A 20,775-nucleotide genomic window follows, 5' to 3' on the forward strand; every position below is an offset into this window, starting at 1 on the left:
AATGGTGAATTTGTCAGTAATGTTCAAAGTCAACGTCAACGTCGTTGCAACGTGGTGCAACAATGCATAAAGCGTTGATGGTAATTTTTTAAATCTCGCGCCATGCACTTCCTCTATTCATTGTTGGCTCAGTGGTGTTGGCGGTCCGACAAGTTCCTTCATTTTGGCAGTCGTTGGCAAGCGTGGCACTTGATTGACGATTCGCTGTGTAGGATACGGAATACGTGTACGTGGTACGTGTTTTGTGTAATGTGGAATGGAATATAGTTGCCAGGATATCAAACGTCGCCTTACACATCTGTAATTCAAGATTAATTTCGACTTCAAGGCGCTGAGAAACCGTTGTTCAGAATGGTGAGTCTTGCAGGAATATCATCTTATACACAAGCAATCACTGTCGAATCTTTTGAACATCATACCATCGCAGAATCATCGATCTGTGGATTCCTATCGCGACCTACTCCCACCCGTAGTTGTCAAATTGTCGACTGCCATACCCCCTCGCCCATCATATTTTCAGAAATCGACAATTTTCAAATAGTTAGATTTTTTGACTTGATGTTACTCGCTCCTGAGATGCGTCATGCCACATGTTCCAGGTACTCATCGCTGCTGCCGTATGCACAAAAGCGGGCAAGAGTAAGTAACTCAGAGAAAATAGCTCCGTTGACATACAGGTCTTCTTGTTACGTACTGTCATAGGTGATCATAATGTGATTCCTCTTTAGCTATCATCTCTCGCCAATTTGTGGAGATGACAAAAGCAAGGATAGAGGGTCTGCTCGCTGCATTTCCCAAGTTAATGAGTACTGGAAAGCAGCATACATTCGTTGAGACTGAATCTGTGCGATATGTTTATCAGCCCCTTGAAAAACTCTACATGCTGCTAATCACAACGAAGGCTAGCAATATTCTTGAAGATCTGGAAACACTCAGACTTTTTGCCAGAGTGGTAGGCTAAGTTCTGCTATTAGGTGTTGATAATTAATCTTCAAATAGTTCTCACATTTGTATCCTTAAATTTGAAGATTCCAGAGTACTGTAAATCGATGGAGGAGCTGGAAATAGCGGACAATGCTTTCAATCTGATATTTGCATTTGACGAAATTGTTGCCCTGGGTTACAGAGAGAGTGTAAATTTGGCACAGATTAGAACTTTTGTAGAGATGGATTCCCATGAAGAAAAAGTATACCAAGCAGTAAGGTTAACCCAGGAGCGAGAGGCAAAGAACAAAATGAGGGAAAAGTCCAAAGAACTCCAGAGGCAAAGAATGGAAGCCAACAAAAAAGGAGGAATCAAGGGGCCTGGATTTGGAGGTGGTTACGGCTTTACATCGACTCCGACTGTCGGCGATTCTGCCAATTTTGTGCCAGAGCCTGTGAAACCTGCATACACAGCGCCACAGTACGTACCTCACCATTTCTTGAGCTCAGATTTTCAAGATATAGATTTTTCTCTATATGAACTATTGTACCTATTCATAGAAAACCAGTATCATCAGGTCCACGTGCCATGAAACTCTCTGGGAAATCACGCGATGTTGACTCTTTTGTGGACCAACTTAAGGAGGAAGGTGAAAACGTTAGTACTCCACTACTTGCACCCGTGGGAGTCAAAGCCTCTCACGTATCTCCACAAATCATCAACACAGAGCCGTAAGTTTTTACTCATTATCGTAGTAACAATCCTGACACACGGCTCATGTCTGAATGTAATTACTCGAGGGTGCACTTGAGACAAGAAGAGCGCTTGATCGTTCGTGTGGGTCGTGATGGAGGAGTTCAACATTTGGAACTCTACGGACTAGTTACTCTACATATCTCAGATGAGAAATGGGGCTGCATTCGCGTACAGCTGGAAAACAAAGATACACGTGGAGTCCAGCTGCAGACACATCCCAACGTTGACAAAGAACTGTTCAGGACTCGTGGCCAGATAGGACTCAAGAACCCTGGAAAACCTTTCCCCCTGAACACGGACGTTGGGGTATTAAAGTGGCGCTTGCAAGCTCAAGAAGAATCTGCTCTACCTATTTCTAGTAAGCTCAGTTGTTTGCAGCCTCTTATCAAATCCCACCCAAGCTAATATGTAGTGATTCAATATCTCACATGAATATATTATTTTTCTTCTAGTAAATTGTTGGCCATTTGAGAACGGGGAGGGTGGCTGTGACGTGAACATCGAATATGAATTAGAACAAGATAATCTTGAGCTGAGTGACGTTCAAATAAACATTCCTCTACCAATAGGAGGCAACCCAGTTGTGGGAGAATGCGATGGACAATATACACATGAAGCACGAAGAAATATCCTGGTATGGTCATTGCCTTTGGTCGACTCCTCGACTAAGTCTGGATCCATGGAGTTCTCCGTCCAATCAGCTACCCCTGCAGATTTCTTCCCCCTTCAAATCTCTTTCTCTTCGAAAACTCCGTATGCAAATATTAAGGTAAGAAATGGGTAATTCTCTACATTATGTGCCTAAAACGCCGAGTAGCATTTGCTGAATAAAGAAACACCTTGTACTCTTCTCTAGGTCAACGAAGTACTCTTGGTCGAGGACGATAGCCCTGTCAAGCATTCCGTAGATACAGTGTTCTTCACCGAGAATTATGAAATAGTTTAGAGCAGTGAACACATACCTAATGTATAGGTCATTAATCAAGAAAAAGGTAAGCAAAACAGAGTACGATGATTGAATCACTTTTCGCATCGATGCGATATTTTCTCGCGCATGTACAAACCAATAAAACTATGCCTCAGCCTTTGATGAGAGGCAAGATTCTCCATCTTATTTTTTAATACTATTTCTTTTTTTTATCGAATTATTTAGCTTAATTGCAATCGTTTATCCAGGAAAAAAAGTAATCAGATAATTAATTAAAGTGTTCTCTGTCATGAGAAGGAAATTATTCACCCTCTTGCAAAAGGGTGTTGTGCTTCAATGCAGTGTGGAGTATAGTATTTGTGAAATAAATGATTTTCATATTCGATAAGAAATTCCTTATACAGTCACGATATACATTTTAATAAATTACCATAAACTACAAAGAAAATGAAGATACAATAATCAATTGACAAAAAATTATTGGTAACTAGTTGGGAGACATTACTTTAATATTCTTAAACTTAGTTTAGGAATAGGCAATGCTGCACGATGCATTGTCCACATAGTGAATGGCTTTTAATGAAGAAAGCAATCATTCCAGTTGAAACGTTACTCACTTCGGGTCGAGCTTGACTCCCTTTTCATTGGAAAGTAGGTCACAAAAGTTTGATATGTCTGATGGTAAACTCATCAGTTCGTGCATGAGGTAGTTTTCGATGACTGCTTTTGCTGTTATGTAAAAATGACAAAATATTGAACAAATCCCAATGTTGACTGAAATATGTTATTAACAAGTCAATAATGAGTTACAATGTCATACAAAATGTCTCTCACCTGTAGTTGCATTGTTTGACAGTGCTGCTTGGTATGCAGTAACATTGTGTATGTTTCTATGTGTTATGTCAGCACCCCTAGAAAGGAGTTCGTGACATACATGAGGATGATCTCCTTGAGCACCGTATATTAGAGGCGTATTTCCTTCCTGAAAGATAGTTAAGCTATGACAAACGAAACTTCAAGTCAGTAACTCAATTCTAGCGTTAAGTAATGAAATTTTAAATTACATCATCACTTGGATCGGGTTGTGAACCATTGTTCAGAAGTAATTTGACTAAATCGTGGTGCCCATATGCTGCTGCCAGGTGTAGCGGTGTCTCTCCGTCTAAGCCACGATAGTTTTTATCTGCTCCAGCATTAAGTAGTTGGCGTGCACTTCCCAGTTGTCCGTATCCAGCTGCCCACATCAGCCCTGTTAATCCTTTCTCATCCGGGATGTCAACGGTGCCTATTCAAATGATTAACTAATTTTGAGTGGGTTGAAGCAAGAAAAGCATCCTATCATTTCAGGTCCTTATTCTTTGCGTGTCATAGTCACAGACACAGCATTGGAAAGTACCTGGCTGCACGTCATTGGGAGTAAGTTCCCCTTGCCCTGCTAGGATATGAAATGTGACACCGCTTCCTTCGTACAGCTGAGGAATCTCGGTTTGAGTATTGCCTCTCTGAAGGTTGGTTAGCAAAGTTGGAGGCTGTAAAAAATGAATTTGATATGAATTCTTTATGTTAAACCATTCTAGTACAAATGTTTCACAGGCTTTCTCTTACAAAAGAGCAGCCAGTTTAGAAAAAGTAAGGATGGTACTCCAGAAGCAGTCATGCACCTTGTATGGTTGGAAGGCACTGGTTCTAGTAGCATCCTGCCAAGCGCCTGGTGCCCAGTGCCACTTTGTCTCAATGGGTTCTGTCTTACAATCGATACTGATATTCTCAGGTTTACAGACAAGTGGTCTTGGGAGTATTCCCAGATCTGGTTCCTTTTTACATTTACTTCCGTCCTTAATTGTCTGCTCCTCTTCCTCTTCTACCTTGTCTTTCCTTTCGACCTCCTCGTCCTCTGTCTTCAGTATCAACTCTGAGTGTATGTTAGAATCCATCGGCCATTGATGCTGTTCTTCTTCAATATGAGAAATAAATTTTAACAGGTACTAATCGAGAGGTGATTGGCTTGGAACATCATCATGGACAGATACCGGTGAAGCGAGAAAGATAGAATGATAGTCAACAATCATCAAGTACAAGGGGGATTGGTGGCAGATCCCAAGTGGGAGTCACCTGAAAAGAGTGAGTAGGACAGCAATACTATGGAGGGTAAGTGATTCTCGCGAAACTATATTATTCTTATTTTCTTGTTATTAAATAAACTGACTGAACTCATTTGCGCTCGTTGTGCAGCGGTTAGTTTACCTGATTGTAGTAAGGTGTTCAAGGAAACCCGTAGTTAAACGAGAGTTAAATCGAACCTCCAAAAGAAATTCATTTCGCACTTTCTATTTTCTAATCACACTAGTGGTCGGTGCCAATACTTTCTATCTTGTTTTTATCATGCTCCTCAATCCCCATACAATTCGAGAGTAGGGCGATCGCCGCTGCGACGTGGTCAGCTGTCTTTCGTATGATCCCACAACGAAACCAGGTGTGATCTCTTGAGAGTCCATGCTCGAGTGAGCTTCGAAATACACCGCTAGTGTTGTCGGCTGTGACTTTGCCGAGCGAGTTTTTGTTTTGACATCAAGTTGCCCAGTTAGCTTCCCAGTCAGTTTTTCAGAGAAGACGGTGGGAAATAATTCTGTTAGAAGATCAAGATCCACAATACATCTCCGAACCCGGCCTCATTCTTTACAAGTACACTTCATGCAAGTACGTGTGATTATGCAGAAATGAACAACATTGGAATATGTTTTTTAAGTTTTTTATTATGGTCGTCACCTCCGTCAATATTTTTCAGCCTAAAATCTGCAAAGTTACATATTCCAATCACGGGATTCAAAATATGGTGAGTGAGTGTACATAATTGATCGAGTCTGATCGATTGGGTTGACGGAGATAGACCGGACCACGGATTCCAAACGATACATCATTTCGATGAACTTGGTACTGCTAAGATCAGTGTGTGTTGACCGCCGCCTGCTACTCGCAGGACTTTTTTTTCTTTGAGTTGTTTTCCAACGACTAGAGTTGGAACTTCAGCATCTTCTTCGTCCCCTGTGCCTAACTGTCCATTGCTGCCCATTCCCCACGCATATAAATCTCCTGGAAAGTTTCAAGCGTGCATCAGATTTGTTAGAACTTCAAACCTACGAATTTTTTTTAATTCAGTCATTTGGCTTACCTGCATCTGTGACTGCAAAAGATTGAGCGCTACCCGTGGCGATGTCTAGGCATTTGAAAGGCTGCAACACTGGGACTGGGGTGAGTTCTTTGACATCGGAGCAATCTGGGCCCAGGCCCAGTCTACCATATTCTTTTCTGCCTAGCACGTATACCTGTCCTGTTTCATCAAGAGCAACAGTGTGGTGAAGGCCACTGCTGATGTGTCTCCAAGCACGGCCACCAAATGTTTTTGAAACTTTGGGGTAGAAATGAGGCTCAGGGCTATTGAGACCTGAAATGCAACAATCCCAAAGATAAGTTGTGCGTCTTCAGTGAATAATCTATAACAAAACCAGGAATAACTTACCAATTTGGTGGTAGTTATTTAATCCGCATACGTAAACATCTCCTCGATGATATTCTTTGGCAAATGTACAGCACGATCCTGCCCAAATGTCTTGAAACTTTAGATTTTTTGAAGCGTGAAAAGACACTAACCCAGGGGTGAGCAGAGGTTTTATTCCATGGCGATTGTATCTGTCCGTGGACCTTGCACAAATTCTTCCAAGTTGGCCTTGCTCTGCGCAACCACAGGTGTACACGTGACCCTTTTCCGTCAGCATAACCAGGTGGTCTGATCCAGACGCAATCTTGACTACTTTAACATTTGGTAGAATTTCGACAGGAGTTCGTTCATTCCCACCAGACGTAAGGCCCATTGTTCCATGTGAATCCTATTCGCGCGAATAACGAGATTAAACATTCGTCCATAGTTTAAGGTGCATGATAGTAATATTCGGAATATATCCACCAACTCTAAAAGAACCCCAAGCAAAAACTCTGCCATCATGAAGAAGAGCAGCTGAATGTGAATCGCCAGCACTTATTTGCACCGCTTTTTCTGGAAGCTGAACGAACCCAGGTAAGGACTCTGACCCCTCTTTGCTTGTATCTCTGCCGAGAGCTCCCTCGTCATTGCATCCGAACGACAATAATTTGCCGCTCTTAGTTAAGCACACATTGTGCATTCCACCTGCCGCTATACCGACAATGTCAGAAAAATGAGGAATCACGGCAGGACGTGATTTCTCCAGCACATCCTCCCCAAGGCCAAGCTGACCTACGTCACCCTGGCCAACACTGAGGAGCACACCTTCTTCTTCCGAAGCTCGCAGATCCGGTGCTGGAGCAAATTCTAATAGATAAAAAAATTTGGGTTACTTGAAAATACATACAAAGGTATACTTGTCAGTTAATATGGAGTAGGATCCAAGTTTTCAATCAACCATTATTGTAATTGCTCCAAATTCTCTATAGGTTAGAATAGCCGGATTGCAGTTCAACGAACCGAGTAAAAAAAAAATTAAAACAATCGTAAAACTTGCCATTTTCATTTTTTATTCGCTTCGGCGCTTTGGGACTCGATGCCCGGGGGGCTGCGTACGATGCTGGAGGTTGAACAGCCGGTGATGATGACCGGTCGGCCGGGGAAGAGGGTTGGGCGCGCCGTTTTGTTGCTTTCCTAGGCACTGGATAAATTTAAGGGTTAGGATCGTAGAAACTTTCTCCGTAAAGAAATCGAAGGTCGACAAACTACGTATTAAACTACTCGCACATATATCACTCGTGCTATACATACTTTAAAACGTGTCTTTCGGTATCGAAGAATCGCACTTTTATCTCAAATTCAACACTAGTTTAGTCAACGGATATCTCTGGCCAACTTTCGCGCCAAAACTTGCAATGCCGGAATAGGGTTGAAATGCGTTCACGATTGAATGCGTTCAGAGATTATATCTACCTATAGTGGCATACTTGTTCAAACACTCGAGTTCAACCAGCGCCACGCCGTAAAGCGCGGCGGGCTTTTTTTACTTGCGGAAACATCTACACCGTGGCACCGGTAACGAATTATAGCTCTGAATTTGTTGGTACCATTTTAGTGTCTGAACGACATGGCATTAACCAAGGTGGCGAAAATCAGTATTGGATGGTAGGTAGGTAGGTACATCGGCGGCTTAACACATTCTGAAGCGTATAACTCTAAATGTATAAATTAAACGTCGTGCAAAATTCTAGATCACTATCGTTTCATCCTTCTTTTCATTCATTTTTCTATCATTGTAAAATCAAATTACCTAACCTTCACTACAACCGACTAAACATTTTGTACCGCCGATTGTTAAGTAGAAGCAATATTTAGCTCATTGAGAACGGTTAAAATCGCATGTTTCATTTCAGGGCAGTTGTCGTAGCTGGGGGACTGTACGCATTTGTAGTATCAAAACGATCCATCGAAAGTAAGCGTTATGAGACCATGAAAGCAAGAGAACGTGTACAAAACTCAAATTACGAATAACCGGATTGATTACATCGAGCAGTTGAGGTGCTAAGCAAGTTGTGTTTCAAAATATTCATCAGCAATGGCCGGTATACCACAGCTTGACGAGGAAAAATTGAAACTGGTTCAAGATTTGGAGATAGAGATCATGACTGACATGTACAACCGCATGACATCTGCCTGCCACAGAAAGTGCATTCCTCCGAAGTACTCTGAGCCAGAACTTGGCAAAGGTGAATCTATATGTTTGGATCGGTGCATTGCCAAGTATCTTGATGTCCATGAGAGAATCGGCAAGAAGCTCACACAGATTTCAATGCAAGATGAAGATTTTATGAAACGAAAAATTGCAGAGCAGTCTAATGCTGGCTAATCTTACATCTCAGAACAATATATCACCCGGTCCTTTGACCTAATAGTAGTTTCCATAGTGACTTAATTTCTGGGATTTTATATTTATATATTTGGTTTTCCATGGCTCACTTGAACTTTGCACATGGATTTGCTAATTTCTGCGCTTCAGAGTTGTGTAGTTCTCTTTCAGCAAAAACCATAATTTGTTTAATCGTGACTACAGCTTTGTTAATTACCTAGTCTAATAATTGATGACACAATGATCATGTTAATAAAAAACAAAATGTTACTGATGATGAAAGGTTATCATATGTTGTAGACAAATCTAAACTATCTTTATAATTCTTCGGAATTAAATTGTAGACCGTGGAAAGCAAGTCGGTAAGAACCTGAGATAAGTAGTTCTCTGCCGTTACCGTTTCCTCTACTGCCCACTGATGCTATAAAATTAATAACTTATCCCCTAACTATTGGTTCCCACCTTGGCGCATAGAGAGAGTTGTATGGTATTCATAGGATTAAGATACGTACATATTCACCAATTACAACAGAGCAGTGAGCACTAGTGAGCAGTCGCGAAATGATGGTAGTCTTTTAACCTGTAGACTTCTATTTAGCTGTGCGGTATTTTATTTTGTTTATGTACACTTTGATTGGATCCTACCGTGACACCTAGGGAGCCGAAAGAAAAAGGACGCATTTTTACTCTTCAGGTGAGCTCGGTGCCCAGCTGATATGCTTTTATACATACTTGTATATCATACTTTTACGTCTTTCAACAGCACCGCAACGCGGTAAGCTCTGTATAACGTTTTTCACTGCAATAAAAATTTTCTTTCAAATTTAGGGCTTGTTTTTGTAATTCTATTAATAGTGACTTTCTCCTCAGTCTACCTGGGTAACAGTAACTTTGAGTTACAAATTTCATGTAAACATATGTGTTAGCGTTTATTTCATTCTCTCTTTCTTTCAGGCAACAAATATGTCTGGACAATTCTTAGGATGCACGGTCTCTGTGAAATGTGACGAAACCCTGGGAACCTACCAGGGTCAAATTGTTGATCTTAACGAGCAGACCGTCACCCTGACAAAGACATTTCGCAACGGAGTACCCTACCCTTCACCTCAAGTTATTCTTTCGTAAGTCTTGTACTTTTTACTCAGTGCAAATGTGTTCTACGTCATTAATTTTCAAATTCCTTAGGGCCAAGGATATACTCCACATAGAAATAATCTCTACCGAAGAAGCTGTTGAAACTCAAAGCAATGTACAAACTTCGAGCAAAGTAACTGTGAGGCGACCCATCGCCAAAAGAGCTGGCCGATCTGTTTCCGAATGTATTCCTCCTCTGGTGATACCCAATGCTGAAGTCCAGCAACAATCAAATCCAAGAAAGCCACTAGAATCTATTCAGTCACACTCAGAACCTCCGTCTAATGGCAAAATTAATCTCGGTAAGAATGAAAAAGTAAAAATAATTATTTCCAAACATATTCATATTACTGTGTCAAGTCTGAGCAAGATTCATTCGTCCGTACATTAAGTCCTCATTGCATTTCACAGGAGAAACAAGTACTAAGAACCAGAAAAGAAATTCTCAGCGACAAAGATGGCAAGAAAGGGATGAACAAGCTTTTGGGACTCCCGTCGACAAGTCTATGGAACAAGACTTTGACTTCGAAAAGAATCTTGCTTTATTTAACAAGGAGGTAATTTTGGGGGTCTCTTTAGACCTTTGTACAGCCACCACCTTATTTACGTGCGCTTTTGATTGAATTACCCATTACAACTTTTACAGGCTGTTTGGCAAGAAATAAATTCACTGAAGCCAGATATCGTCCGACAGTCGGAAAATAACAGAGGAAGCGTACCAAAATACCGCCACGACGAAAACGTAATAGAATCTGAGCCCACAGCGTTCCGACAAATCGTCGTGCCCTCCGCAGATGATCGTGAATATGTAACCGATGATGGTCTAGTCATTCCGAGCATCACTGTCGAACTACATCGTCAGCTGATCGGGGCTGCAGATCGATTAGGAATCAGCTGGGATCGCCGGGTAATTGTTCTCATACAACTCCTTTCTATATTCATACGTTTGTTCATTTAATCCGTACTTAATCGATACCAATTACATCAGGTGGAGCTGCTAGGTCGCGCAGGGGCTGAAATTATTCTTCAGTTATTGGGTGGTGGACACAGATTGAATCCCAATAACGCGCACCAGTGGCCGACAGTAGTCGCTCTTTGCGGCCCTCACAGGTCTGGAGCTGCAGGAGTAAATTGCGCCCGCCAACTGTCAAGCCATGGCGTTAAGACTGTCGTTTACGTTGAAAATTCAGAAGACGTTTTCCTACTCCAAGAGCTTTCCTTGTATCGGCTTTCGGGGAACAGAGTTGAGACACGATGCAAAAATCTTCCAGCAGTTACAGACCTCATACTCGTTGCACTGGGCGAAGAAGGTTCTCCGCGAACTGTGACCTCTGCAGCAACATGGGCGAATAACAACAGAGCCCCAGTCCTGGCGATCGAGCCCCCATCTGCTGGTACCCCTGGAATTATCACTAAATTCAGCCTTCTGGGTGGCCTACCTCTTTCTCACAGTGCCGACAATGGAAGATTGTATCTTTGTAATCTGGCTTTGCCTGCAAAGGTTTTTTCAGACGTCGGAATAACCTACCGATCTCCCTTCGGGCCGAAGTTTGTTATTCCTCTTCATTCCAATAGCTCCTAGCAGATTCCCATGACGTTCGTCACTTCCGTCAAGGTGCCTTAGGCCAAAACTATTTCTGAAACAAGGTACTCTGCTTTTTTCAAATATACCAATGTTCTGTTCTCTGTCTCTTTACTATAGCTTCCTGGAGCTTGGACAATTATCAATGAAATATCATATGGTCGTTTCGTGAAACGGGATATTGTATGAAAACAGAATTATTCGGGCTGTGTTACAAGAGGTATAGGTAATTTATTTCCTTGTAAAGCAACGTCAATTTTCATTCAGATTTTTTCATTGAAAAGTTGATATATTTTTAGGAGAGTAAACGTTGCTCAACGGGCTCTCAGCGATCAATCGAACAGCATAATCACCCAATATAGTTCAAGTTTTATTATTAGGCTAGTTGAATATGTATTTGCATAACGCGAGCTTATCCTAATTTCGAGCATGAGGCGTTTTTACGATAGGCGTAATTAGGTAATTATTCAATATTGAAATAATTTTTATTAGGGTATATATTAAATTAACTATGTTTTCTTACTTGCATTTTTGCACCGGCAGGCAATGCTTATATCTAATGTTAAAAAATTTGTAAATTATTATCAATCGCTACTCTGTATTGCCATTTTTGTCCATGAATAACCTCTAGTCGTTGGCCGTGGATAGTACAACTACAGAGTTTTTGATTTTTACCAATTCAAAGTTTAGGTTGATATTGACATCGCCACATTGTCATTTTTCCAAATATCCAATTTACTAACAATGACGGTATAAAATTCGTCCTGAAACAGCGTCTCTGAAACCCTAAATGAATTTGTCGGCTCGTTTCAATTAAAATCGTGATTCGAAGTGAACCATTATTGCACTCTAATTGAATAAATGTGTGATCGATGTCCTGGAGAGAGTAATAAGTGGTTATAATTTTCGTTCGATAAGCGCCCTGTGTACGAATTTTTATAAAAATATCCATGATTCACTACCCAGGTTCTGGATGGAATAACTCTGATTACAATCATTATCATTGCAATTAATTTATTTATATTTTATACAAACGGTTGTATATTAAAGTATGTTTAACTATATAGTCTGTTGACAAAAATATTGGGCTGATATATCAACTATAATAACGTTGATTGTCTACAATTGTACAGTCGTATTATTTAATTATCATCGTTATCGTCATCATCATTCATTATAATTATGATTATCATTTTTATTATTAATATTGTTGCTATTATTACTAACATTAATATTACTGTGACTATTATCAATGTTTAAACCGGTAAGATGAGATCGAAAATCCGCAACATTATTCCATAATAGCATGCATGTGCACATACATATACGTATATATAACAACCTAATTCATTGTGTGTGTTTTTTTTATACGCCGAAATAAATAATGGCAGATTGTAAGACGCTAAAATACACCCATGTATGTATATGAACACACCAGACTTAAGAAATAGTCGGATATAGGTGAAAAGGTATAGGTATATGTATACTTTACCTTGTAGAGGTATACAAAACAATATACCATGTTTACTTGTAATACAAAACAACATTGATTTTCAATGAATAATCATCGTGTACATGGTATACTTATGGTTAATACCCACAAACCATCGTGGATTTGATATTGCGGGGGTGGAAACGATCGCTGGATTATACAAGTAAAAAGTGATAATATTGAGGCACGGGGCAGAACGAAGTCGCCAGGAAGTATAGTCGGCTACAGAACGTGACCTGAATAGAATCTTATATATCTATGTAGGTATGTAAGTACGTCCATGGAACGACTATAGAATAAATTACTGCATATCAATTATGTTATATCTTGTATACCTACATCAGTTGTTCGATTGGTATCGCGCGTGGTTGACGAGGACAGTTAAGGATTATATTGTTTATCGAATTCTATTGCGATCTACAAAAATGAGAAGGGGGTAGAAGAAAAATTATACAGAAAAGGAAAGAAGAAAAACTTGAAAGCTTGAAATTGAAACGTTGCTTTATCCATGAAAAAATTTGAACTTATTACATACTTATGCATTAATGGTACATGTAAATAGTTGAAATTGCGAGAAGATACCCAGTAGCCGGTGGGCTAAATTTTCTTATTACATTACCATCCGACCGTCTACTGTGAGCGGTGCGAACATACAACGCGCATACGTTATCTCGTTTGATTCTGTCCATGAAGGCGCGACGGTTATCAGGTTTTGATTTATAAATTAGCCCGACTGTCTCGCTGCACGTCTCTTATCGCTCCACAGTATCATAAGGCGTATATAAAAGTGACAGCAATTTAAGAAATATATACAGACAACATATGCATATACATTTCTTATTGCGATAAATTAAACACTGTCGTGGGGGTGATCTCTTATTGTCTTTCACTTAGGTATGTACACCGTGTTGAATTTCCAATAACAGATCTCGCGATATGGACCAGAAAACGTCCGTTTTTACGTGCAGGTGCAACTACGATCGATCCATGCATTATCTACGTAAAAGTACATACCCATACACGCGTGTACATATATAATTCAAACAAGTTTAGTATAATAATATAGTAAACCTGGAAATCACGACCTCGTATACACGTACGTAGCATTAGTATGTTAAATTGTTTGGCGGCTGACTATTCTACTCATAAGTCATACGATTCGCCCTACGCGAGTCGACGAGAAACAAGTAAGATAGATAAGTGCCTCGTTCGATGATATGTAAAAAAGTGAAACCTCATATGTGGTATTATTTTCGTGCTGTGGATGCCATGTGACAAGTACGTCGTTGAAGTTGATAACTGTGAAGTAGGTGATTACTTTAGGCAAAATAAGAATATCGTCGAGTAAATGAGAAGAGGTGCATAGCTGTGGGTTCAAGAGCCGCATCGTTGTCTCGGTTAATATATACCGCTGCAGATTTTTTGGAAAATGCCAGCAACCTTGACGTACCCGATCTACGCGGGAATCGAGCCAGTGCCTCCAAGAAGAAGGGCGAACACATGGGGGGCACGGCGTCATTCTCCAGCATCGCAGGACCGCGCGGCTCTCGCATCTCGAACTGCCAGACTCTCCCTTTTTGAACCAACGGTAAGGATAGCTCTGAGTTATTTCTATCATTTGTGAATTTATAATCAGATATTTCGAGTACATGCATAGTACATAGGCATGATATTTGACGCCGAAGATGATTCAGCAACGGGCGGAAGATTTGCATGGTCTTATCAGTGAGCGGGTGATACGTTCATTTTTTGTGTTATCTATAGGAGAATTGTAAGGGTATTCATCGCTATCGTACATCGGTATTGCAATGTATCGTAAAATAGGCAATTGCAATACATAACGTAACCTGCTATTGCCATTGCTATACCTGGACGTAACGGTTACTGTACGTACCGTACATACGCATAAACATTATCATATGCACCTCGTCTATCCCGTTTGGGAGAATTGAAGTCTCCACCTCGACTGAACATTTGTCCCTGCCAAAGACACGAAATTCTACGAGAAGCGACCTTCTCTTTGTAAAATATCAATAACTGGCCCTCTGTTCGTTACTGGTAGTTGCATCAAGAATAACATTGTTGATTGATGTAATAAAAAAAGACAAAAAATGAATGCAAATAGTTCCGTTTGCTTATCGAAGGGATTCGAATATTCGCGGTACCCGAGCGGGTAATTGTGAAAGCTAGTTTGAAGCATTTGAAGCTCGATTACTTTGAGATGGCAGCACTTTTTTAGTGGGCCTACCTGAGCCTACCGCAGCCCAAAGTCTAGAGTGGGGATAATACGGAACAGGCTTCTTGATGGATAATAAGTTATAATAATTCGTGTTAAGATAAATTGTTTTTCTGACGATTCGGGAAGATTTGATTCCACGTGTTGTTAATGGCAGAGGAACATGTCTACGGATATAGTCCGACGACCGGCGTCGACGGGGTGAGTTTCACGCGATATCTGACAGTTCTGACAAGTGGTGTGGTAGGTTGGTTTTTCACCACATCGCACCAAGTTTCAGGGTCTCAGGGTTACGAGGTGCGCGTTACCCGATCAAAGCCTCATTTCCTCAGCCTGTATCTTGTTAATTCCAAGGTCTTATCAAATGATACGCCCACAAGGCAGACCGGGTCTCCTTAGCAGTGATAATCCTTTCCTCTCTTACCCTCCCGTATTTTAATTGTTAAGTTTTTCAATATATTTTCGGGCTTCACTCTGATCTCACTTGCTCGATTAATTAATAAATGATGTCGTAGTGACGTGAAGAAAAATGTTAATTACTGTGAGGAATTGCGTTGCAAGGTTGATTTCCTATTCTTGGTTTTTATTTTTCTAACATACCGTACATTCATCTAGGCGGATGAGGCAACGAACAAGCTGAGACTCAAGGTGATAGCGGGTCATTCACTTGCAAAAAAAGACATATTTGGTGCCAGCGATCCCTATGTCAGGGTTGATTTAAACAAGATCAATGGAGATGGACACGTGGACTCTGTTCTTACCAGGACCAAAAAGAAAACCTTGAACCCTGTTTGGGAAGAGGAATTCATATTCAGGGTGAGTATCGATCAACTTGTAGTTAAATTACTGCAACAGACGCATCACGAAATGTTGGTGACTAAATTTTCATATTAAAACCAAATCCATCGTATAAAATGCACAGGTAAAACCAGCGGAACACAAACTGATTCTGCAGGTTTTCGATGAGAATAGATTGACCAGGGATGATTTTCTTGGGATGGTAGAGCTCACTTTGATTAATCTACCGAGAGAGCAAGAGGGCCGTGTCATTCCTGCAAAGCAATATATACTTAGACCACGTAGGTAAGTATCAAACTGTGCACCTTTTGCGTTTGCTCAGCTTAAAGTTAATCTTGAAACTGCTTTGAAATCGAGACCTGAGCCAATTTTCCTATTATCTTATGCAAAATGATTCACAATACTAAATCAATAATACTCAACAACCCGGCCTAGCAATCATTCCAGTCAGCGATCACGGGTTAGAGGTACCCTAGAAGTGTATCATGCGTACATTTCGGACCCAACAGGGGAAAGTAGCAGCGGCGAAGGGGAAACAGCAACTGATTCTGGTGGCTGGGAACTGCTGGATCAACCTACCCCTACCTCAAATGACAGTCCAGTTGAACAACCTGCTCAGGTTGTCTAATGCGCCTTGTCTTTATCAGTTCTGAGACCAAAGGCTTGTAAGCTTTTTCAATTGCGCTAATTCGTCCATTTCAGACGGTACTAGTAAATGGACCTTTGCCACCTGGGTGGGAAGAGAGGCAAGACGCGAACGGAAGAACGTATTATGTTAATCACATAGCTAGATTCACGCAGTGGGAGCGGCCAACAGTTTTGTATGTTTGTTTAGTAATTGCAGTTTATGAACTATTCTTACAATGGTAAAGGGACGAGGATTTTAATCCCATGCTGGCTTGGATTGTTTAGGAACCAAGCACCAACAGGTGGTGTAACGCAAGAGCAACGAAACTTGGACACAGCAACCACAGAGTTCCAAAGACGATTTCACATCAGCGTGGATGATGCAGAGAATAGGCACAATAGGAGCTCTGGTCTTAATCAGGTAATACACCTAACACCTATCATTTGTACTGTGAATAATTTTGCCTGATAAAATAAGCGATCAAAGACAATCAGTGATTAATACACCACAATTTCCTCTGAACAGACTGTGGTTTGTCATTAATATTGTTATTGCTAAGAGAAAGTGGTCTGGGGTTTCATGGGTTAATTGGGTTATTCATAAATACGGCATGCGGTGTGTAGCAAATTGTGCATGTATGTGTAAGGACGGTGGTATCTCTCGGGAGGATGACGAAAGCACTCAGCCAAATGATGATGAGGGCAGAGATGATGGGGAGAGAGTGATTGGCGATGCGTCTTCAGATTCTAGTCGCTCTGTTGATCAGCACGGGTACCTTGGCGAGTCGGATGATCAGGTATTCGATATTCACTCATAGCTGCACCTCCCAGCCAAACCATGGCCCGCAGGCTACTTTCATCCCTACTGCTTCGTAATTATGTGTATTCATGTAATTACTGCTCAGAACAAAGAAAACGCATGTCAGCTGTGTACATTGCTCGAATATGTCTTTGCTTGTACGCAAGCACATGAGCAAAATGTTTTATTTCTTGACGTTGTCACAATGTAGCAATCCCAATATTTTTTACACTTCCCTACCAACCCTTCGTTCTACTTTTTGTTCGCAGAGTGAAGATAATATCGATAGCCCAGCTGGATCGAGGCGATCCTCTGAACAGGTATGCGATGCTCATAATTTGGCATATTGATGTTTTTATATGTAATATTCAAGGTATTTGATCGGGATTGTACATCCTTTTTCAGATTGATGGGCCGACAACACCAGCTACAACTCCAGCTACAGCCGCGGCTCCTGCGACAGGCGCAGCTGCTTCTCAAACACCAAATGGGGAGGGATTGCCTCCTGGTTGGAGCATGCAGTTAGCGCCCAATGGTAGAATGTTCTTCATAGATCACAATGAAAGAGCTACGACATGGGTGGATCCGAGGACAGGGAGGGCTAGTTCTATGCCTAGCCATAATGCCCCATCTGCTACACCAAAGAGCGATCTCGATCAGCTCGGTCCACTTCCAGAGGGATGGGAAGAAAGGGTACACACTGATGGACGCATATTTTTCATCGACCACAGTCAGTAACTCAGAACAATCATTCGTTGTCTCAAAGTTAAGAGGAATAATTTGATTGTTTTCTTTTTTTTCTCTACCTCCCAAGATACAAGAACCACGCAATGGGAGGATCCGAGAATGTCTAACCCACAGATAGCTGGGCCTGTAAGTTTGCCGAAACGGATACTTTCTTATTTATTTATTTGATTTCCCACTTTCGTATCTCTGATCTAATTTCCTATTTGCATATTTTCTCTTCTAGGCAGTTCCCTATTCTAGAGATTACAAACGGAAATATGAATACCTGAAATCACAGTTGAGGAAACCAGTAAGTAGCATATCTGAGGCGATGGTATTTCATGAACTCGTCTTTTTGTGCAGGGCATACACTAACATCTGCTACCATATGTTTCCAGAATAACGTACCTAACAAGTTCGAAATCAAAGTAAGACGAACGAATATTTTAGAGGATTCCTACCGCATCATAAGCTCCGTTAACAGATTAGAAATACTAAAGACTAAGCTTTGGGTTGAATTTGAAGGAGAGGTTGGCTTGGATTACGGCGGCCTGGCAAGAGAATGGTTTTTCTTACTCTCCAAAGAAATGTTTAATCCGTATTATGGCCTATTCGAATATTCTGCTATGTAAGTATAAGCGTTGAACCCCAGTATCTTGAACCGTTAGCTTACTTTTCCCGATATCGTATTGCAGGGATAATTACACACTTCAAATCAATCCATTCTCCGGGGTCTGTAACGAAGAGCACTTAAACTACTTTAAATTTATCGGACGTATTGCTGGAATGGCTGTTTATCACGGGAAACTATTGGATGGTAAATATATTTCATGTAACTCCACATTTGACCAGTATTCAGGTCACGCAAATTTTTAACTGTAAATTCGTCCTGTATTGCCTAGCCTTTTTCATCCGACCTTTCTACAAAATGATGTTGAGCAAAACGATCGATTTGAAGGACATGGAAAGCGTTGACTCAGAGTACTACAATTCCCTGTTGTGGATAAAAGAGAATGATCCGAGTGAGCTAGAACTGACCTTTTGTGTGGATGAAGACAGCTTTGGGCACACTTCACAACGCGAACTAAAGCCAAATGGGGCCAATATCCCACTGATCGATGAAAACAAGGACGAGTACATCAGCTCCGTGATACAGTGGAGGTTTGTTTCTCGAGTTCAGGAACAGATGAATGCCTTTTTAGAGGGATTTAATGCACTGGTGCCATTGACGCTGGTAAAAATATTCGATGAACATGAGCTAGAACTTCTCATGTGTGGAATACAGCACATCGACGTTAAGGACTGGAAACAAAACACGCTATATAAAGGCGATTATCATGCAAATCACATAACGGTACAGTGGTTCTGGAGGGTAGTTCTATCCTTCAGTAATGAGATGCGGGCCAGACTTCTACAATTCGTCACAGGGACATCTCGGGTTCCTATGAATGGGTTCAAGGAGCTATACGGTAGCAACGGACCGCAACTCTTCACCATAGAAAAGTGGGGAACACCTGACAACTACCCGAGAGCTCATACATGGTAAGAATACTTTGCAGTATAGTCTCAAAACATTCTGTCTGATTGTTTTGTTTTTTCAGTTTTAATCGAATAGATCTGCCACCGTACGAGAGCTACCAACAGCTTAGAGACAAACTGGTGAAGGCAATCGAGGGTTCGCAGGGATTTGCTGGAGTCGATTAGCAAGGGGCTTTGCTTGCGGCTCTACTCCGTGGTTTTACCGCCGCTGTACTATAATGTGTGTGTATATATTATAATGTATGCTGTGAGGTGTGTGCGCCTGCCTGGATCTCCGGATGCTAAAGGATAGAGTAAGTGTGTACCGGCGTGTAGTTATATTAATTTTATCACTTGATTTCTTAGCTGAAACTATTAGCTGTTGTACGATACTCCGGCCATGGCTCAATTTTGACTTCACACCATGATTGGGTACTAACACCGTCGAACTGAATTATAGGTAAGCCCGATTCATAAAAATCCTGAATCTTTGGGCTCAACTTATCATCGCGAGTAATATACTGAGCATAGTTCATTAATCGTAGAACGGATGTGATACTTCTTTAGAGAAAAAAATTCCTCCAATGAAAAACAAAAGAAAAAATAATGCAAACTTGTCTCTCCAAATGCTACTACGCAGTAGTACTCTCTAACTTTTACTACTAGGGCTATTTGTTAATCATCGTTATAACGAAAAACTAGTATTGCAATTTTTTTTTTCTCCTCAATTTTCAATGCCTGTACATATGTCGTTTGGATAACGGAAAACTGAATCACTCCATTCCACGTTTATAATCGTACAACAAGCATGTTGCAGCTGAATCTCGAGTTAAGTGAATATTCCATTACACATAAAACGCATCGGCACTATTCCGAGATGTATTGACGTCAGGAGAGTAACGACTCAACGTGTTACTTCAATTGCTTAATGAAGGAAATGAGAATACGAGTGAATGAATGGTATGCGAATGAACAGTGAATGAATGCATGAGAAAATCAAAGCGAGTCTACTCATTTATGACCGTCAGATTTTATCCTATTTCTTTTGAACACACGTATTTTTCGGACTTCCCGTTAATTTTCAATAGAAATGTCAAACGTGTATCGGTCATTATCTTCAACATAAGAAAAAAAGTTCCGGTTACGTGTGGCCATAAATAAAAAAAACAAAATTAAAGATCGATACGTTTGAACATCATTATCCTAAATGGTTGTATAATATTAGTGGCTCGTAAAGTTCAGATTCTCGAACTTGTAATTAACAACAAGATAAAATAAATCTTAATACTAACATACATATATATAACTACCTACGTGTATTTATGTATCGTGTATTAATGATCAGTGATTACATTTCCGTCCTATTTGCGACGAGTAACGACGATTATCA

General features: G+C 40.8%; 6 protein-coding genes and 1 long non-coding RNA gene across 14 annotated transcripts; 5 read left to right on the forward strand and 2 right to left on the reverse strand.

Annotated features, from left to right (window-relative positions):
• Nucleotides 1-171: 171 nt before the first annotated feature.
• On the forward strand, nucleotides 172-2,795 carry LOC105688896 (coatomer subunit delta). Its single transcript, XM_012405533.3, has 8 exons — nucleotides 172-354; nucleotides 600-639; nucleotides 729-952; nucleotides 1,029-1,405; nucleotides 1,486-1,656; nucleotides 1,726-2,039; nucleotides 2,134-2,450; nucleotides 2,538-2,795. The coding sequence occupies exons 1-8, from the start codon at nucleotides 352-354 to the stop codon at nucleotides 2,625-2,627; spliced, it is 1,536 nt and encodes a 511-aa protein (XP_012260956.2). The 5' UTR covers nucleotides 172-351; the 3' UTR covers nucleotides 2,628-2,795.
• Nucleotides 2,796-3,001: 206 nt separating this feature from the next.
• Nucleotides 3,002-5,086, reverse strand: LOC105688897 (DNA-binding protein RFXANK-like). 2 transcript variants are annotated; one of them, XM_020853966.2, is made up of 6 exons: nucleotides 4,854-5,086; nucleotides 4,271-4,560; nucleotides 4,006-4,138; nucleotides 3,674-3,894; nucleotides 3,444-3,591; nucleotides 3,002-3,338 (listed from the first exon to the last, which is right to left on the reverse strand). In XM_020853966.2, exons 2-6 carry the CDS (start codon nucleotides 4,541-4,543, stop codon nucleotides 3,223-3,225), a joined length of 891 nt encoding a protein of 296 aa, XP_020709625.2. In that variant the 5' UTR covers nucleotides 4,544-4,560; nucleotides 4,854-5,086; the 3' UTR covers nucleotides 3,002-3,222. The 2 variants fall into 2 exon arrangements, with proteins under 2 accessions (XP_020709625.2, XP_012260957.2); XM_012405534.3 differs by having other exon boundaries at nucleotides 4,271-4,563; nucleotides 4,854-5,084.
• Nucleotides 5,087-5,165: 79 nt separating this feature from the next.
• On the forward strand, nucleotides 5,166-5,609 carry LOC125501389. The gene is made up of 2 exons (XR_007278948.1): nucleotides 5,166-5,306; nucleotides 5,395-5,609. It is a non-coding gene; the product is annotated as an uncharacterized LOC125501389 (long non-coding RNA).
• LOC105688815 (regulator of chromosome condensation) lies at nucleotides 5,345-7,548 on the reverse strand. The gene is made up of 6 exons (XM_012405366.3): nucleotides 7,399-7,548; nucleotides 7,145-7,288; nucleotides 6,575-6,954; nucleotides 6,127-6,493; nucleotides 5,779-6,051; nucleotides 5,345-5,699 (listed from the first exon to the last, which is right to left on the reverse strand). Coding segments are annotated over exons 1-6 (1,341 nt in total). The 5' UTR covers nucleotides 7,400-7,548; the 3' UTR covers nucleotides 5,345-5,523.
• Nucleotides 7,549-7,610: 62 nt separating this feature from the next.
• LOC110117166 (mitochondrial import inner membrane translocase subunit Tim10) lies at nucleotides 7,611-8,748 on the forward strand. 3 transcript variants are annotated; one of them, XM_048657007.1, is made up of 2 exons: nucleotides 7,611-7,752; nucleotides 8,006-8,748. In XM_048657007.1, exon 2 carries the CDS (start codon nucleotides 8,183-8,185, stop codon nucleotides 8,471-8,473), a length of 291 nt encoding a protein of 96 aa, XP_048512964.1. In that variant the 5' UTR covers nucleotides 7,611-7,752; nucleotides 8,006-8,182; the 3' UTR covers nucleotides 8,474-8,748. The 3 variants fall into 3 exon arrangements, with proteins under 3 accessions (XP_048512964.1, XP_048512962.1, XP_048512963.1); XM_048657005.1 differs by having other exon boundaries at nucleotides 7,617-7,756; nucleotides 8,001-8,748; XM_048657006.1 differs by having other exon boundaries at nucleotides 7,628-7,760.
• A 134-nt stretch (nucleotides 8,749-8,882) lies between these two features.
• On the forward strand, nucleotides 8,883-12,996 carry LOC105688886 (enhancer of mRNA-decapping protein 3). 2 transcript variants are annotated; one of them, XM_020853940.2, is made up of 7 exons: nucleotides 8,883-9,167; nucleotides 9,428-9,594; nucleotides 9,659-9,909; nucleotides 10,019-10,164; nucleotides 10,254-10,514; nucleotides 10,596-11,222; nucleotides 11,310-12,996. In XM_020853940.2, exons 2-6 carry the CDS (start codon nucleotides 9,437-9,439, stop codon nucleotides 11,187-11,189), a joined length of 1,410 nt encoding a protein of 469 aa, XP_020709599.1. In that variant the 5' UTR covers nucleotides 8,883-9,167; nucleotides 9,428-9,436; the 3' UTR covers nucleotides 11,190-11,222; nucleotides 11,310-12,996. The 2 variants fall into 2 exon arrangements, with proteins under 2 accessions (XP_020709599.1, XP_048512957.1); XM_048657000.1 differs by having other exon boundaries at nucleotides 10,596-12,996.
• A 648-nt stretch (nucleotides 12,997-13,644) lies between these two features.
• On the forward strand, nucleotides 13,645-20,684 carry LOC105688873 (E3 ubiquitin-protein ligase Nedd-4). Of its 4 annotated transcripts, none has more exons than XM_012405500.3 (15): nucleotides 14,109-14,269; nucleotides 15,533-15,733; nucleotides 15,840-16,000; nucleotides 16,151-16,334; nucleotides 16,418-16,536; nucleotides 16,628-16,763; nucleotides 16,990-17,139; nucleotides 17,411-17,461; nucleotides 17,547-17,871; nucleotides 17,956-18,014; nucleotides 18,112-18,177; nucleotides 18,266-18,495; nucleotides 18,563-18,684; nucleotides 18,770-19,409; nucleotides 19,469-20,684. In XM_012405500.3, exons 1-15 carry the CDS (start codon nucleotides 14,111-14,113, stop codon nucleotides 19,569-19,571), a joined length of 2,706 nt encoding a protein of 901 aa, XP_012260923.2. In that variant the 5' UTR covers nucleotides 14,109-14,110; the 3' UTR covers nucleotides 19,572-20,684. The 4 variants fall into 4 exon arrangements, with proteins under 4 accessions (XP_012260925.2, XP_012260923.2, XP_012260924.2 ...); XM_012405501.3 differs by lacking the exon at nucleotides 14,109-14,269 and adding an exon at nucleotides 14,949-15,118; XM_012405502.3 differs by lacking the exon at nucleotides 16,990-17,139 and having other exon boundaries at nucleotides 13,645-14,269.
• Nucleotides 20,685-20,775: the final 91 nt, after the last annotated feature.

Source organism: Athalia rosae, chromosome 6, assembly GCF_917208135.1.
Source record: "Athalia rosae chromosome 6, iyAthRosa1.1, whole genome shotgun sequence".
Classification (NCBI taxonomy): domain Eukaryota; kingdom Metazoa; phylum Arthropoda; class Insecta; order Hymenoptera; family Athaliidae; genus Athalia; species Athalia rosae.